The 16,196-nt window shown below is 43.9% G+C and overlaps 1 protein-coding gene across 1 annotated transcript in view; it reads right to left on the bottom strand.

Annotated features, from left to right (window-relative positions):
• DGKB (diacylglycerol kinase beta) overlaps nt 1-16,196 on the bottom strand; it is a 662,201-nt gene that overhangs the window by 53,348 nt on the left and 592,657 nt on the right. Inside the window, exons 22-23 of the mRNA XM_077490704.1 lie at nt 7,266-7,386; nt 1,056-1,116 (exon numbers count right to left, since the gene is read on the bottom strand). Of these exons, the coding sequence (XP_077346830.1) occupies nt 1,056-1,116; nt 7,266-7,386 (182 nt within the window). The remainder of the gene's footprint in view (nt 1-1,055; nt 1,117-7,265; nt 7,387-16,196) is intronic.

Here is a 16,196-nt window from a genome sequence, read left to right as displayed (position 1 = left end):
CTACTGGAATCTTACTAGGGCTCATCCCCAGGAGCGACTAAAAATTTTGTGAGGAGACCCTCCCCGGGGAGGACCGAGGGAAGCGGAAGTCCGATCCAGCATGTTCCCATTAGGGGTGCCGGGGGTGCAGATGCCCCTTGACTCCTTCCTTGTCCCTGGTGGGGGGCTATGCCGCTAACTAAGAGCCTCTAGCCTGTAGCAACAGTTTAGGTGGGAGACGGGCAATCTACAAGTCTGCTACAAATCTTAGGAGATTCGTAACTCAAATTGTTTGTTCTCGGATTTTCACTTAAATCTCTACCTTTTGTTTCTGTTCGGCATTCCCATGACTTGTAATGCACATTCCATTATTGTACCATGGATGTTCTTCTTTTCTCTGTATAAAAGTTTCTCTTTGTTTCAAGAAAATTAAAACCTTTTGAAAGTAAAAAAATAAAATAAAATGTGGCTGCCTAAAAAGCTTTGCCCAACATCTGCTTTGATGCACCTTGAATGCATCTGGTGGATATAAAGGGCTAATTAGCCTTTTTTTTAATGAAAAGGTAAGCTAATTCACAACACCCCCCTGAACCCTGCACGTGCTTTAGATTATCCTCCTCTTTCAATGTCCTCCCCAGCTGGTATAATGATGCTGAAGACTCTATAGCAACATTTTGCAATGGTGAGTGCTCATCAGTCACATGACCTTACTGACCAATGAGAATCTCTGCTTTGTTCCAGGACACCGTCCCGGAAGAGAGGAGCCTTCAAAATATTCGAATTGTTCAGTGCAATCATGTGGCCAGCGCTGTCCAACATGAGCTCACCTTTGCTTGCAAAATTCTGTTACACCTTATCATATGGGGAAGTTGGGGACTTTAACAGACATTAAAAAAAAATTGTTTGCTGTTGTAACCTTTCTGCAGAGATTACCTTAACGGGAAGCAGATGACTATAAAGACCTGACAAAAGTTCCAAACTTTCTCCAATCCAAAGATAAAACAGTTTTGGCTGGTATTCCATTATACATTGATTATGTTCACAAATATATGCCAAAAATAATGATAATTACTTACTGTGCATGGTGTCTGCATCCAAGGTTCTCCATCTATCTGCATGGGAAGTGACTTGCTGGTCCTTCGGAAAAAAAAATGCAGGTAAGAGTTAGACATAGGCAATTTGTTTCGGACTAAATTTTCAAATTTTATTTGGAGATTCAGATGTAACTGAATTTCCAAATCACAATAATAAAGTATTTCAATGAATCCAAAGTATATTATGAGGAAACAAATTACTATACATGTGCAATTAGTTTTTTAACTAACTTTGATAAATTCGTTCATTCGGAAATATCCGCATTAGCCAAAACCCACTTAACAAATTTTTCCGAATATTCATAAATTAGAATATTTGAAAATCCAGAAAACTGAAAATTCGGAAATGTAAAAATTTGGAAATTCAAAAGATCCGAAATCTCTCAAATCTCTCAAACGAAAATAAGAACGAAAATAAGAAAATTCGAAAACCCAAAAATTCTGAAATCTGAAATAATAACTAACTAATAATAACTTAACTATAACTAACTATTAAATTATAGATATTTGAATTTCCTTTCAAATTTGGCTGTTAGTGAACGTAACAAATACGAATTTATCGGAAGTTACGAATTGTCCGAAATAACAAATGCCGTGTCTAAACGAATGAAATGTAACAACATAATAATAATAAATAACAATAATAATAATTAAAACATTTTATTATTATTATTTATTCATTCCATTCCATTTATTTAGATGCAACATTCATTATTTTAGATAATTCGTAACTTTGGATAAATTAGTATTCATTACGTTCACTAACAGCCAAATTGGAAATTCCAATACATATAATTTAATAGTTAGTTAGTTATTATTAGTTAGTTAGTTATTATTTAGAATTTTGTCGGATTTTCATTCTTTTGAATTTCTGGATTTTCTTTCTTATTTTTTCTTATTTGAATTTCTGGATTTTTGAATTTCTGAATTTTCGAATTTACGAATTTCCAGATTTTCCAACTTTCTAATTGACTAATTTACAAATTTTTGAATTTACGAATTTCGATCATAACGAATGATCTGAAAAACGAAAAAAAAAAAAAATGAAAAAAACCCCAAATGAAACTAAAACATACTAATTTTTCGGCAGTGCGCATGTCTACAAATTTGAAAATGAAGTTGATATTGAAAATTAATTAGAATTTGAAATGGAAACATATTACAATAAACACAGTAAGGTATACAATAAGAAGATGATTCCTACTTACAACGGTTTATAGAATAGATTTGAAAAAAAACTGAATAGAATAGAATAAATAAGAATAAAACTGAATAAAATAAAATACAAAAGAACAGAATAGAAAAGAAAACAATAGAATAGAATAAAAATAGAATAGAATAAAATAGCCGTCTTCCAAAATTTGAATTTAGAATAAATTCAAATTGATTTGAAAATAACAAATACAGTATATGAAAAAATTTCCGAATATACATAACAAATTACAAAAACAAATCATTCTAACATAATCAATATAACGAAACAAAATGATTACCTTAAGAAAAAAATACAAAACATTTTTTTTTTTCTGTTGTACACATCTCTAGTAACAGTTAAACACTGAACTTTTCTAAACTAGTAGTTGAACTAGTTGTTTAATTGTACACAGAATGTGGAAAACCTGTTGGTATTGTGCTGTGCCAGAGAGGTATTTAGCTCTGCCAAGTGGCTTCAAAGCTATGACTACTTGGTTTTCAACCTTTAAAATCTACTCTATATGGCCAAACATTTAGTAACAACCCCAACACATGATAGAGTTCAGGTTGTTTCCAATTAAGGGTACTGTTAGGCCGCGTACACACGCGGGGACTGTTCGCCCAACTTTGTCCGTCAAACAGTTTCGGCAAACAGTCCGCTCAAAATTAGCATGGACGGACATGGCCACACACGACGGACGAACAGTTTGCTGAAACCGTGCGCGATGACGTGAACGGCACGTACGACGGGACGAAAAATACGACGTCCTATACACTGCATTATAACTTTCGGCGTGTAAAGCCTTTCTGAGCATGCGCGGAACTTAGTTTGTCGAACAAGCCTACACACGAGGGAACTGTTCGCTGAAACAAGGTTTCAGCGGACAGTTTTTCGGAAATTCCGAAAAACCTTGTTCAGCGGACTGTTCGCTGAAACTGTCCGCTGAAAGCCCACACACGAGCGGACTGTTTGCCGAAACACTGTTCAGCGGACAAAATTGGGCGAACAGTCCCCGCGTGTGTACGCGGCCTCAAGGATACAGCATGCAAAGACATCAGCGACAATTGTGCCCTTCCAAGCTTGTGGTAACAGTTCGGTGAAGTCCCTTTTCTGTTACAGGATGACTGTGAACTTGTGTACAAAGTCAGATCCATACATGGTTTGAAGAGTCTGGTGTGGAGGAACTTAAAGAGGAAGTAAACCCTGATGAGTTTACTTCCTCTTTCATTCCCTGCAAAGGCAAAGCATAATGGACTACTATGCATCGCATAGTAGCCCATTATGTGTCACTTACCTGACACAGGAGCCAGCGAAGTCACCGCTGTCCCCTGTAGTCCGGCACATCCATCTTTTCGGTGGGGTCTCGCAGCTCCGCCGCTGTCATTCGGCGGAGCCGCGATGACATCACTCCCGCGCATGCGCACGGGAGCCGACACGCGCGGCAGCTTCGTTGTTGGAAATGCCGCGCTCAGTGCGCCTGCGCGCCGCTGTCTACGGCGCATGCGCCGTAGACAGTGGTGCCTGTCTTCGGGCAAATATCTCCTAAACCGTATAGGATGTATTAAACCTTAATCTAGGCTTACCTGTAGGTCAAAGTGGTTTGTAAGGGTTTACAACCACTTTAAGCACAGTCCTGACCTCTACCCTACTGAGCTCCTTTGGGATGAACTGAAATGCCTATTGTGAGCCAGGTCTTCTCATCCAACACAAACACCTGACCTTACAAATGTTCTTTTGGCTGAATTGCCACAGATTTCCACAGACAGCCTCCAAAAACTTTTGGAAAAGCCTTCCCAGAAGTATGGAGGCTGTTACATAGTTGGCAAGGTTGAATAAAGACATCCATTAAGTTCAACCTGTGTGTGTTTATGTCAAAAATAATTTCCAGAATCCCTGTATACTATGTTTGCTAAGATACCCGTCCACGTGTTTTTATAAACTATCAATACTTCCTTTTGTGACTTTGTAGAAGTGAATTCCATATCCTTACCCCCCTACGCAGTTTCAGGGTAAACCGCCTCTACTCCGATTTCATTGAGTGTCCCCATGTCTTCTTACACTCCTTGAGACTGATTTGTTTATTCCCTATGCCATATCTCCTCTCATCGGGAGATAATTGAATTGTCTATCCAAAAAAAAAAAAAAATGTATCCCCAGTAATGGACCACAGTCAGTGTTACCTGTTAAAGCAAAAGTACTTGTTACAGTCATCTTCAATTTCTTGACCAGATTCCTTTGTTTAATCCTCTGACTAAAGCTTCTTTGCTGATATAGGTTCACCATGAGTATGTCTGGTGGCGAGACCGCTTACTCATGGCCAGCGAGTTTGCAGGTCAGGAAGACAGATCGTCAGTGGCGGCTTGTGGGTTCTTCTTTTGGGGGGGTAGAAAACAAAGAACACCCCCCCAGTGGCGTGGCACTGAAACACCCCCCCAGGCGGTCCAGCACTTACCTGCGGGGCTGTGGTGTCCTCTCCTGGAGTGCAGTTAGCGGCCGCTGTGGCTCCTGTGTCCGCTCCTTCAGCTGTGTATCTCCTCTTCCGCCAGAACGCCGCTAGGCATCCAATGGGATCGCCTGACACTTTGGCCAATCGAGAAAAAGGTTTTGCAGACCTGCCTCCTGATTGGCGGGGAGGAACTTTAGTGTGAAAATAGTGAAAATTAATTTGCTATGGTCACACAACTGGGTGGCCTCGGAGCGCAATGTTCTGCGCTCCGAGGCCACCCTTTTTTGAAGCCTATTAAATCCTCTGGCTCTAATCAGGTGCTTCAAAAAAACACCCCCCCCCGCATTGAAATCCATGGTCCAGTGCCACTGATATGTAGATTGGGGGGCCGGATGCATGGATAGGGGAGGCGGCGCCTGTGCACCCTCTATGGACAGGCCGTCTACATGGGAACCTGTAACTGTCATCTTATTTCAGAGAGGTCCTGCCTAGGCTAATGCTGATGAAGGAGAGAGTAACCTCTCTAAAACACGTTGACAGTTACAGGTTCCTATGTAGATATGCATGCTTCGTCTTTCTTTTTTGACCTGCAAACTCAAAGACCACATGTAAGTGGAATTTATTTCAGTAAAGAAGTAGAAAAATCTGAACAAGATATTGTGGTGAAACGTAACAAGTGTTCCTCCATGTCACACTGACTGTAGACCATTACTGTGGATACATTGTATCTCTAACTGAAGCCCCCTTACTGAAACAGATTTAACCCGGAGTATGTCTTGTGACAAGACACGGCTTACTCTTGACCTGTGAGTTTGAAGGTCAGGAAGAGAGATGGCAAATGCATATCTACATGGGAACCTGCAACTGTCAACACATTTCGAAGAGGTTCTGCCTGGGCTAATACTGATGAAGGACAGAGTCACCTCTCCAAAATGCATTGATTTAGGCCGCGTACACACGCGGGGACTGTTCGGCCAACTTTGTCCGCTGAACAGTGTTTCGGCGGACAGTCCGCCCGTGTGTGGGCGTTCAGCGGACAGTTTCAGCGAACAGTCCGCTGAACAAGGTTTTTCGGAATTTCCGAAAAACTGTCCGCTGAAACCTTGTTTCAGCGAACAGTTCCCTCGTGTGTAGGCTTGTTCGACAAACTAAGTTCCGCGCATGCTCAGAAAGGCTTTACACGCCGAAAGTTATAATGCAGTGTATAGGACGTCGTATTTTTCGTCCCGTCGTACGTGCCGTTCACGTCATCGCGCACGGTTTCAGCAAACTGTTCGTACGTCGTGTGTCCGTCCATGCTAATTTTGAGCGGACTGTTTGCCGAAAATGTTTGACGGACAAAGTTGGCCGAACAGTCCCCGCGTGTGTACGCGGCCTAACAGTTACAAGTTACTATGTAGATATGCATGCTTGGTATTTCTTTTTGACCTGCAAACTCAATGACGAAATGGATTTATATCAGTAATGAAGCAGAAGAATCTGAACAAGATATTGTGAGTAATGTAACAAGTGTTTCTACATGCATTACTGAGTGTGGGCCATTACTGTGGATCTCTTTTGATACACGTTCACCTTCTGGTGAGGAGTCTCATATTTGGTTTAGCCAATGGTCTAAAATTTCTCTCAACGCCTATTGGGTGGAGCCAGGGGCATTGCTAGGTCTACAAAAGATCTGGGGCTAGAGCCCATAGCAGTGTAGTAAAGAAAGTCATACGCTTGAGCGGGCATACACATGTATATACAGTAATATACATGTGTGTGTGTGTGTGTATATCCCCAGAGAGCCCCCCACTTACATCAGTGTCACCAGAGAGCTCCCCCTTAAAATCAGGGTCCCCAGAGAGCCTCCTCCTTACATCAGAGTCCCCAGAGAGCCTCCCCCTTGCATCTGGGTCCCCAGAGAGCTCCCCACTTGCATCAGGGTTCCTAGAGATCCCCCCTTACATTGGGGTCCCAAGAGAGCCTGCCCCTTAAAATCAGGGTCCCCAGGGAGCCTCCCCCTTGCATCTGGGTCCCCAGAGAGCCCCCCACTTGCATTAGGGTTCTTAGAGAGCCCCCCTTACATTGGGGTCCCAAGAGAGCCTGCCCCTTAAAATCAGGGTCCCCAGAGAGCCTCCTCCTTAAATCAGAGTCCCCAGAGAGCCTCCCCCTTGCATCGGGGTCCCCAGAGAGCCCCCCACTTACATCAGGGTCCCCAGAGAGCCTTCCCTCCCCTTGAGGACCCCTGCAGAGACTCGGGCTATGGTCCCCAGATTCGGGGGTTTAGCCCCAAAAGCCACCCCCTAGCGAGGCCACTGGGTGGAGCGTTCACCAACCGGGCTGCCATGTTAAAATGACATTACCCAGATGTTTTTTCTTCTTTTCAGGAAGGTTATTTGTACCAGTTTCCCTGAGCATTGTCTGAAAGTCTCTCTATCTGCTTTGCACTGCAGCCATATAACCCCAGAGAAGCTCTGTGCAAATTGCCTCCCAGCGGTGGGTTCTCTGCTAGAAGCAATCAGTCGCAATTACTGATTAATCTGTCAATTTAACAGCATGAAACTGTTATTACCGTATAACCACAGAAGAGCACTGTGCAAGTCTTCTCCCGGCGCTCTTCAGCCCCGTGTAGATCTGACCCATCTCCATCGCACCTTCAAGTCCCACCACTTCCAGCAGCTGATCACTCAGATCTGAAATGACAACACAAATCAATGTAACCTCCTGATCACATGTACAGTGATTTCCACAATGTAGAAGGATTTCTGGTGGTCTTCTTTGCATGGATCCGAACTTACTCTAAAAGAATAGTACGGCTTCAGCTTTAATAGGAATACGGCATTTTCCTTTGGGATTTACCAGGTTAGGAAGAGGCGACCTTCCATCAGACCACCCAACAGTGTTAATTTTTACATCAAATTTCCATTTAGTTTTCATCATAATCTTTTGACTAAAAAGGCCATTTTATTTTTAGCCATATTTTAGTCAACTGAATTGTTTTAGTTTTAATTGTATTTTAGTCAACTAAAATCTCCAGTACATTTTAGTTGACTAAAATCTTCTACATTTAACTAAAATCGAATGGGTTTAGATATCCACTTGCGGACCAGCCACTGTACACGGCGGAAGGCCGGCTCAACAGTGCAAACTGCCGTACCCCGGTCCATGCATGTGACACTGTGGAGGCACACCGCGTGAGCGCGGCCCGTGGGCCCCGCAGACTCGATGTCCGCCGGCGAACACAGAGGCAGAACGGGGATCTGCCTATGTAAATAATGCGGATCCCCATTCTGACAGGAGACATCTTGGAGATTTGCTGTTCCCAGTGATTGGGAACAGCGATCTCTGTGGTGATATAGTGAGCCCAGCTCCCCCCACAGTTAGAACACACCCAGGGAACATAGTTAACCCCTTGATTGCCCCCTAGTGTTAACCCCTATATATATATATATTTTTTTTTTTTTTGGATATGTATTATAGCAGAAAGTTAAAAATATTGTTTTTTTTTTTTTTTTCAAAATTGTTGGTCTTTTTTTGTTTATAGCGCAAAAAATAAAAACCTGCAGAGGTGATCAAATACCAACAAAAAAAAGCGCAATTCGTGGTAAAAAAAAGGAGGGTACAATGCCGCACGACCGCTCAATTGTCAGTTAAAGTGACGCAGTGCCGTATCGCAAAAAATGGCCTGGTCATTAAGGGGGTAAAACCTTCCAGGGGTGAAGTGGTTGAATTGTAATACATTATTTAAGCATTTCTCTAGAATTGCCAAACTCATTATATACTCCTGGAGTAAAAATATAACAACATGTTATTATTTATGGTATTAAGGTCTGAACATTCACTACAGACACAGATTTATTTAGCTGTTATGATATCGAATGTCTTTATAAATAAAACCAAGTTTGATAAACAAAAAAAAAAATATTGCTTTTTGACAAACACAAGTTCAACTTTAAAATATAAAACCCCTCAAAAAAAAACTGTAAACTCTATTGGCTGTAATGCCATTGCACATATTACCTGAAGATATTACTGCTTGCCCACCGGGCACTTTCACCCCCTTCCTGCCCTGGCCAATTTTCACCTTTCAGCTCTGTCACACTTGATGACAATTGCTCGGTCATCTGATGGGCACTGATGAGGCAGCACTGCTGGGCACTGATAGGCTGTACTGATGGGCACTGATAAGGCAGCACTGATATGCGGCACTGATGGGCACTAATAGGCCACACTGAAGGGCACTGATAGCTGGCACTGAAGGGCACTTATAGGCGGCACTGATAAGTGACACTGATGGGTACTGATAGGCGTCGCTGATTGGCACTGTTTGGCAGCACTGGTGGGTACAGATTGGCAGCACTGATGGGCACTGTTGGAGCTGCACTGATAATCAGCACACCGATTCGTCTGTATGCTGTTCCGACGGACCAAAAATGACGCAAGGGCAGCTATTAGCTACTGGCTATTGAAATTCCTTTTTCTAGCCCCGTTGTACGTGTTGTACATCACCGCGTTCTAAACGATGGGACTTTGGTGTGATCGTGTGTAGGCAAGTCCGTTTCAGTGGAACTCCGTCTGAAAAAACATCAGAGTTTATTCTGATGGAAAAACCGGTCGTGTGTACGCGGCATAAGAAGATACTGAGATACCAATCAGCACAAAGTATGTAGGTAGCAGTGGCGGCCCGTCCATACAGGGCGCAGGGACGCTGCCCCCATAATCCATGCGCCCGGCCCCTAATCTCCACGCGCGTTGCCAGATGCATGGATCTCAATGTCGGTGTTGGTTTTTTTAATCACGTGATTAGAGCCGGAGGTTTTAATTGGCTTTAAAAATGGTGGGCTCGGGGCACATTTGTCACTTGTGTAAAATTACCAAATTATTATTCGCTAATGTCTTTCTGCTTCTCCTTCGGGGCCAATCAGGAAGTGGGTCACGATTGGCCGGAAGTCTTAGGATGGGTCTCAGGACCCGCCTCCTGATCGGCCCGGAGAAGCATCCATTGGCCCCGGCAGCAGCAGTCTCTTCTAGGAGCCCTACCCAGGATTCAGCAGTGCACTGCCACCTCGTCCTCCTCCCAGTGCTGGGACAAGGTCATCTAGAGCCCAGGGCGAACATGCCAAATTGATGTATGAGTCAGCAAACGTCCCCTCCCCTAAAAAAGAAATTGAGAACCAATCTACATGCTTACTCTCCAAGCATACCCTCCCCATACAAATCCACCCTGGCTGAAATCCCCTTCCCAGCACAAATCTTTGCCCCCCCCACCCAGCTCAAATCCTCTCATTCCCCATATGCCTCCAGCACAAATCCACCTCACCCCCTAAAAAAATTCCCCCCTCTTATTACAAATCCTCTACCCCTCAAATTTTCCCTGTGAGCACAAATCCTCTGCCCCCACTCCAAATGCCCCTCCCAGCACAAATTCTCTCCAATCCCCCATCCTAGCACAAATACCTCTAATCATCCCAGCTGGCATAATTCCCCCCCCCCCAAAAAAAAATCCCTCCTAGTACAAATCTCCTCTCATCCACCTTTTCTAGTACAAACCCCCACTCCTAGCACAAATCATCTTCCACCATTCCCCCTCCCAACACAAATCCCCTCAAATCACAATTCCTAGGTTCCTAGGAGGGGACATTTAGGGAGGTGTTCTAGAACAATTCTTATCCCCTGACAAATTTCCCCTCTCAACACAAATCTCCTTCCCCCAACCTTATTGCGGTGCCCCCCCATCTGACATGATACCACAGTGCCCAGGGCAGCCTCCCCTCCTGCCCACCCCTTGTCCCGGCCCTGCCTCCTCCCAACACCTTTACTGCAGTATAAGGTAAGGTCATGGATCGACCAGGGAGGGGTGGCGTGAAAGTATCACCGCCTATTGAGCACCAGGGGTGGGGGGATGTGTAGTGGGAGTGGATCGCTGCTGTGATTGGATTGAGAGCTGTGGGGGGGGGGGGGGGGCGAGTGAGGGGGCCTGGTCCATTTGCCGCCCCCCACCAAAATTTAGACCACCAGCCCCCACTGGTAGGTAGGCTCGCAATTATGTGGAATAGGATGAATCAGGGCTTGTTGCACCAGCTCCATTGGGCGGCATTGCCCGACACATTCCCAGACAAAAGGCAAGGCCAAAAGCCTGGCTTTGTAGGGTGCCTTATCATGCCAACCATGCGACCTTGGAGTGCATTGCAATAAAACAATATAGGCATACAAAACATGCAATCACTCCCAGTGCTCAGAGTACCGTCAGTACTGCTCAGCTGATGCAGCTCTCCCCAGATTAAGAAAGCACAGGAGGGCACAAACGTCTAGTGCATTACCAGAGATTTATTGTAAAAACAAATAATGACAAAATAATGACAAAATGAATACTCGCAAAGGTAGAAGATATGATACAAATGGCCACTTCCCTCACCTACAGTGCCTTGAAAAAGTATTTATACCCCTTTTGTCATGTTACAACCAAAAACATAAACGTATTTTATTGGGATTTTATGTGGTAGACCAACACAAAGTGGCACATAATTGTGAAGTGGAAGGAAAATGATAAAAAAAAATTTTGTTTTTTACAAATAAATATGTGAAAAGTGTGGGGGGGTACATTTGTATGGCGCCCCCCGGAGTCAATACTTTGTAGAACAGCCTTTTACTGCAATTACAACTGCAAGTCTTTTGGGGATGTCTCTACCAGCTTTGCACATCTAGAGGGACATTTTGCCCGTTCTTCTTTGCAAAATAGCTCAAGCTCTGTCAGATTGGATGGAGAGTGTGTGTGAACAGCAATTCTCAGGTCTTGCCACAGACTCTCAATTGGATTTAGGTCTGGGCTTTGACTGGGCCATTCTAACACGTGAATACGCTTTGATCTAAACCATTTCATTGTAGCTCTGGCTGTATGTTTAGGGTCATTGTCCTGCTGGAAGGTGAGCCTCCACCCCAGTCTCAAGTCTTTTGCAGACCCTAATGCCCCATACACACGGTCGGATTTTCAGACGGAAAATGTGCGATCGGATCATGTTGTCGGAAAATCCGACCGTGTGTGGGCTCCATCTGACTTTTTCTGTCGGATTTTCCGAGGCACAAATTTTTAGAGCAGGATCTAAAATTTTCCGACAACAAAATCTGATTGCATAAATTCCGATCGTGTGTAGACAATTCCAACTGACAAAGTTCCACGCATGCTCAGAATAAACTAAGAGACAAAAGCTATTGGCCGATTGGCCCATTTATAGCCCCGACGTACATATTTGACATCACCTCGTTCAGAACGATCTGACTTTCCAACAACTTTGTCCGACCGTGTGTACGCAACACAAGTTTTGGCCAAAATCCATCTGAAAAAAATCAGACGGATTTTGTGGTCGGAATGTCAGACTGTGTGTATGGGGCATTACAGGTTTTCTTCTAAGATTGCCCTGTATTCGGCTCCATCCATCTTCCCATCAAGTCTGACCAGCTTCCCTGTCCCTGATGAAGAAAAGCATCCCCACAACATGATGCTGCCACCACCATGTTTCACGGTGGGGATGGTGGGTTCAGGGTGATATGCAGTCTTAGTTTTCCACCTTTGCTTTTATGGCAGAATTTTGGTCTCATCTGACCAGAGCACCTTCTTCCACATGTTTTCTGTGTCCCCCACATGGCTTCTCGTAAACTGCAAACAGGACTTCTTATGGCTTTCTTTCACCAATGGCTTTCCTCTTGCCACTCTTCCATAAAGGTCAGCTTTGTGGAGAGCACGACTAATAGTTGTCCTGTGGACAGATTCTCCCCCCTGAGCTGTGGATCTCTGCAGCTCCTGAAAAGTGACCATGAACCTCTTGGCTGCTTCTCTGATGAATGCTCTCTTTGCCCGGCCTGTCAGTTTAGGTGGACGGCCATGTCTTGGTAGGTTTGCAGTTGTGCCATACTCTTTCCATTTTCGGATGATGGAGTGAACAGAGCTCCGTGAGATGTTCAAAGCTTGAGATATTTTTTTTTTATAACCTAACCCTGCTTTAAACTTCTTCACAACTTTGTCCCTGACCTGTTTGGTGTGTGGCCTTCGTGATGCTGTTTGTTCACTAAACCTCTGGGGGCTTCACAGAACAGCTGTATTTATTCTAAGATTACATTACACACAGGTGGACTCTATTTACTAATTAGGTGACTTCTGAAGGTAATTGGTTCCATTTTATTTTATTTAGGGGTATCGGAGTGAGGTCGGGTTCACAATGGTACGACAAACGCTCCAACATTGGGAGCTCTTGTCGCATGATGTGTGAAAATCAATGTTTCACCTATGGGAGTCGTCTTAACTGGTCCTACACAAGTCTGTCCGACTTTGAAAATGCTCCCTGCACTACTTTGGACCGACTTTGATCCTACTTCAGCCCATTGAATATCACTGAAATCGGATCGCCGTCTTGACCGATCCGACTTTGGTATGCGACTTGTGCTTTGATGATCTTGAAGGGGAAATCTACACCAAATTGTTTTTAAAAACTGGCACCGACTTTTGCTGGCAGAATTTCTGATTGTGTGTACGGGGCATTATATAAGAGATAATTCAGCGTCACTTTGTATTGGAAATTATTGAGGCCAGGCATACCATGCCCATATAAATATAGCCTAGAGAATGTACTTCTTTTTATATTGCATGGGTGACCTTAAAATGATGCCCTCCCCTGAAAAAAGTTCTGCGGATGCCCATGACTGCGCTCTATACATAACTCACTTCTGAACTCTGAATGTAGTTAGTGTACCCCAGAACTCTGCGACTGGGCGCTGGTGTTCCGTCACTATGGGGGGTCCCCAGCTTGGGGTAAGCGGGGCCCTTTATGTTTTTTTGCACCAGGGCCCTGAAGGTGCTAGTTACGCCTCTGGTGAGGTGGGTGGATTATCTCGGCAAAGGAGAAGTGCTCACTAAAACAGATTTAGCCCTGGTTCACAGTGATGCTACTTTGAAATCGCACTAATTCACTTCAAGTAGCGTGATTTCAAAGCAGCAAGCTCAGCGCGATTTCAGGTGCTACTTGATAGACATCTGTGTGGCTTCATGCACCGATGTCTATTGAAGCCGCACCTGAAATCGGCAAAAGCAGTGCCGGAACTACTTCTGCAAAACGGTGCGGCGCCGCAAAATCGGTGTCGCACCGATTGGAACAGTGCCATTGCCTCCAATAGGCTGTGACTTGTCATGCTCTCTCAAATGACATGACACATCGCTCCAATGTGAACCTAGGCAGATTTGTGAACAATATTTGAGAGAAATAGGCCTTTTGTGCACATAGAAAAAAGTCGCAGATCTTTGCGTTCAGCTCATGATAAATAGGGGCAAACACAAAAGTAGACATGTGCATTCGTTTTCGTGCGAATGCATTTTTGTCCGAATTTTGGGTATTTTCCTTATCGTTTTAAAAACGATAACGAACGTGCAGAATCCGAAAACCGAAAGATCCGACATAAACCAAATGCTTTACTTTAGTTTTTCGTTGCGGCAACAGTTTGATATAGATAGGAGAGTCGATATGACGCTGACAATAGCGATCTGTGTCCATCCAACCTGTGGTTGAATGTGCCTAACCTTAACTCTATTAGTCCAAGATTATTCTACAAAGAGAGAAAATATTTGACATTATAGAGACAATAGCAAAAAAGGTTGAATGTGCCTAACCTAACTCTATTAGTCCAAGATTATTCGACATAGAGAGAAAAGATTCAACATGAAGATTCGACGAAGCAGTCATTTATGGTCAAATGCTCCGCCCATAGGCTATAGAAGAATTCTAATGTTGGTTGACTAATAATAATAATTAATAAATATAATTATTACTAGTGTCATACAACATTAGAATTCTACTATAGATTGTAGGCGGAACATTCGACCGGAAATGTACGATTGCCGCGCCGTACAGTTTAGCTGCTCCATCGAATCTTCTTAGAACATTCGACAGACACCACAAGCCTTCAACGACAGATTCGACCTTAAAGCGGAGCTCCACCCGAATTATAAAAAATATCTCCCTAATATTATTTGTAGCTCTGATATACAATGAGGACCTGTACCTTTTATGTACCTTTTTCATTCTTCAGTTACTGGCCATTTCCGGGTTCGGGTTGCTGCGGATATGGGTGGGGTTGCATCGGCTAGCTCGACATTTCCTCTGTGCCGCACTGTCTCCTGGGATCCTTTTTTCTTGTTCCCAGGAGTCTGTGCGGCGGCCAATCGCGAGTTATCGCGCTCTCTCCTCTTGTCAGCTTCTCTTCTGTTATCATTTTTGTTTATCTTAGTTGCCATCACAACGGGCGGGACTTCCGACGACGACGCCCGTTGTAATGGCAACCGAAGCTGTAGACGGCGCTCCGACATTCCCTTACTGCGCATGTGCAAGATCGGAGCTAGAACGGCCTTTACATGCTGGGAGATTGACGTGATAGAAGACGGGAAGATAATGCCTGTGGGCTTCACATGCCCTTAGGCAAGATGGAAAGTGAGATTTTTTTTTATAAAGCTTTCTTTTATTCACAAAAAGCGGCGAAGATTTAAAAAAAACTGAACATCTGAGTAAGATTTTTAAGCACTTATTCATTTATAAATGCAGTAAAAAAAACAAAAAAAAACTCGGAGGCAGTGGAACCACGCTTTAATTATTTCGGATTTTCGGGCGAATGCATTTTTTAATTAAACAAAATAAGTAAAAACTAATTTCGGGAGCAACTAAATAAATGTATTTTTTGGACAAAAAAAACGAAATTCCGAAACAAAATATTTCAGTGTGCTCACGTCTAGGATTTTCTCCCCATCTTGGAGACTGGTGAAGGAGTAATGCTTGCTCTTGAAGTAAAATTTAGCTACAAATGGGAAGGTCCTCCAGCATTTAATGTCCTTTTGGGGCGAGGACTGAGAGTAAGCCCTTGTACACACGGTCGGAGATTATGACGGAATGTGTCCTATCGGACTGTTTTGTCGGATATTCCGACTGTGTGTGGTCTCCATCGGACTGTTTCCGTCGGAGTAACCGACGGACCAAGTTTTCCAACTTGTTGGTAAAATTTTCCGACAAAATGCTCCGATCGGACATACTCCGATCATGTGTAGAGAATTCCGATCGGACAAAGTGCCATGCATGCTCAGATCAAATTCCTACACCAAAGCTATTGGCTACTAGCCTGAACGTAGCCCCGTAGTAACAAAATAACGTCATCACATCCTGTTTCCGACAACTTTGTCCGACCGTGTGTGCAACAGTTTCGGACAAAATCCGTCGGACAAAATCCGACGGCCAAAATCCGACGGATTTGGTTGTCGGAATGTCCGACCGTGTGTACATAGGCTAAGGGATTCAGGGCCCGTCTTCTCTGGATAGTAGAGGGGGGGGGGGGACAAGTCCGCAAAAATGAGTATTGGGTGACCTTGACATGATATCTGTTTAATAGCTCTGGATTGCTTCATTATCTCCTCCTTGATAAAGTATGAATTGGGGTTTTGCGATGATGTCCCTGGGGGGAACCATCTTTTCTT

This window comes from Lithobates pipiens, unplaced genomic scaffold (assembly GCF_037356315.1).
Source record: "Lithobates pipiens isolate NorthernLeopardFrog02 unplaced genomic scaffold, aLitPip1_a1.2 Scaffold_19, whole genome shotgun sequence".
Taxonomy (NCBI): domain Eukaryota; kingdom Metazoa; phylum Chordata; class Amphibia; order Anura; family Ranidae; genus Lithobates; species Lithobates pipiens.
The sequence above is the reverse complement of the archived record's forward strand: the minus strand, read 5'-3'. Positions and strand labels throughout refer to the sequence as shown.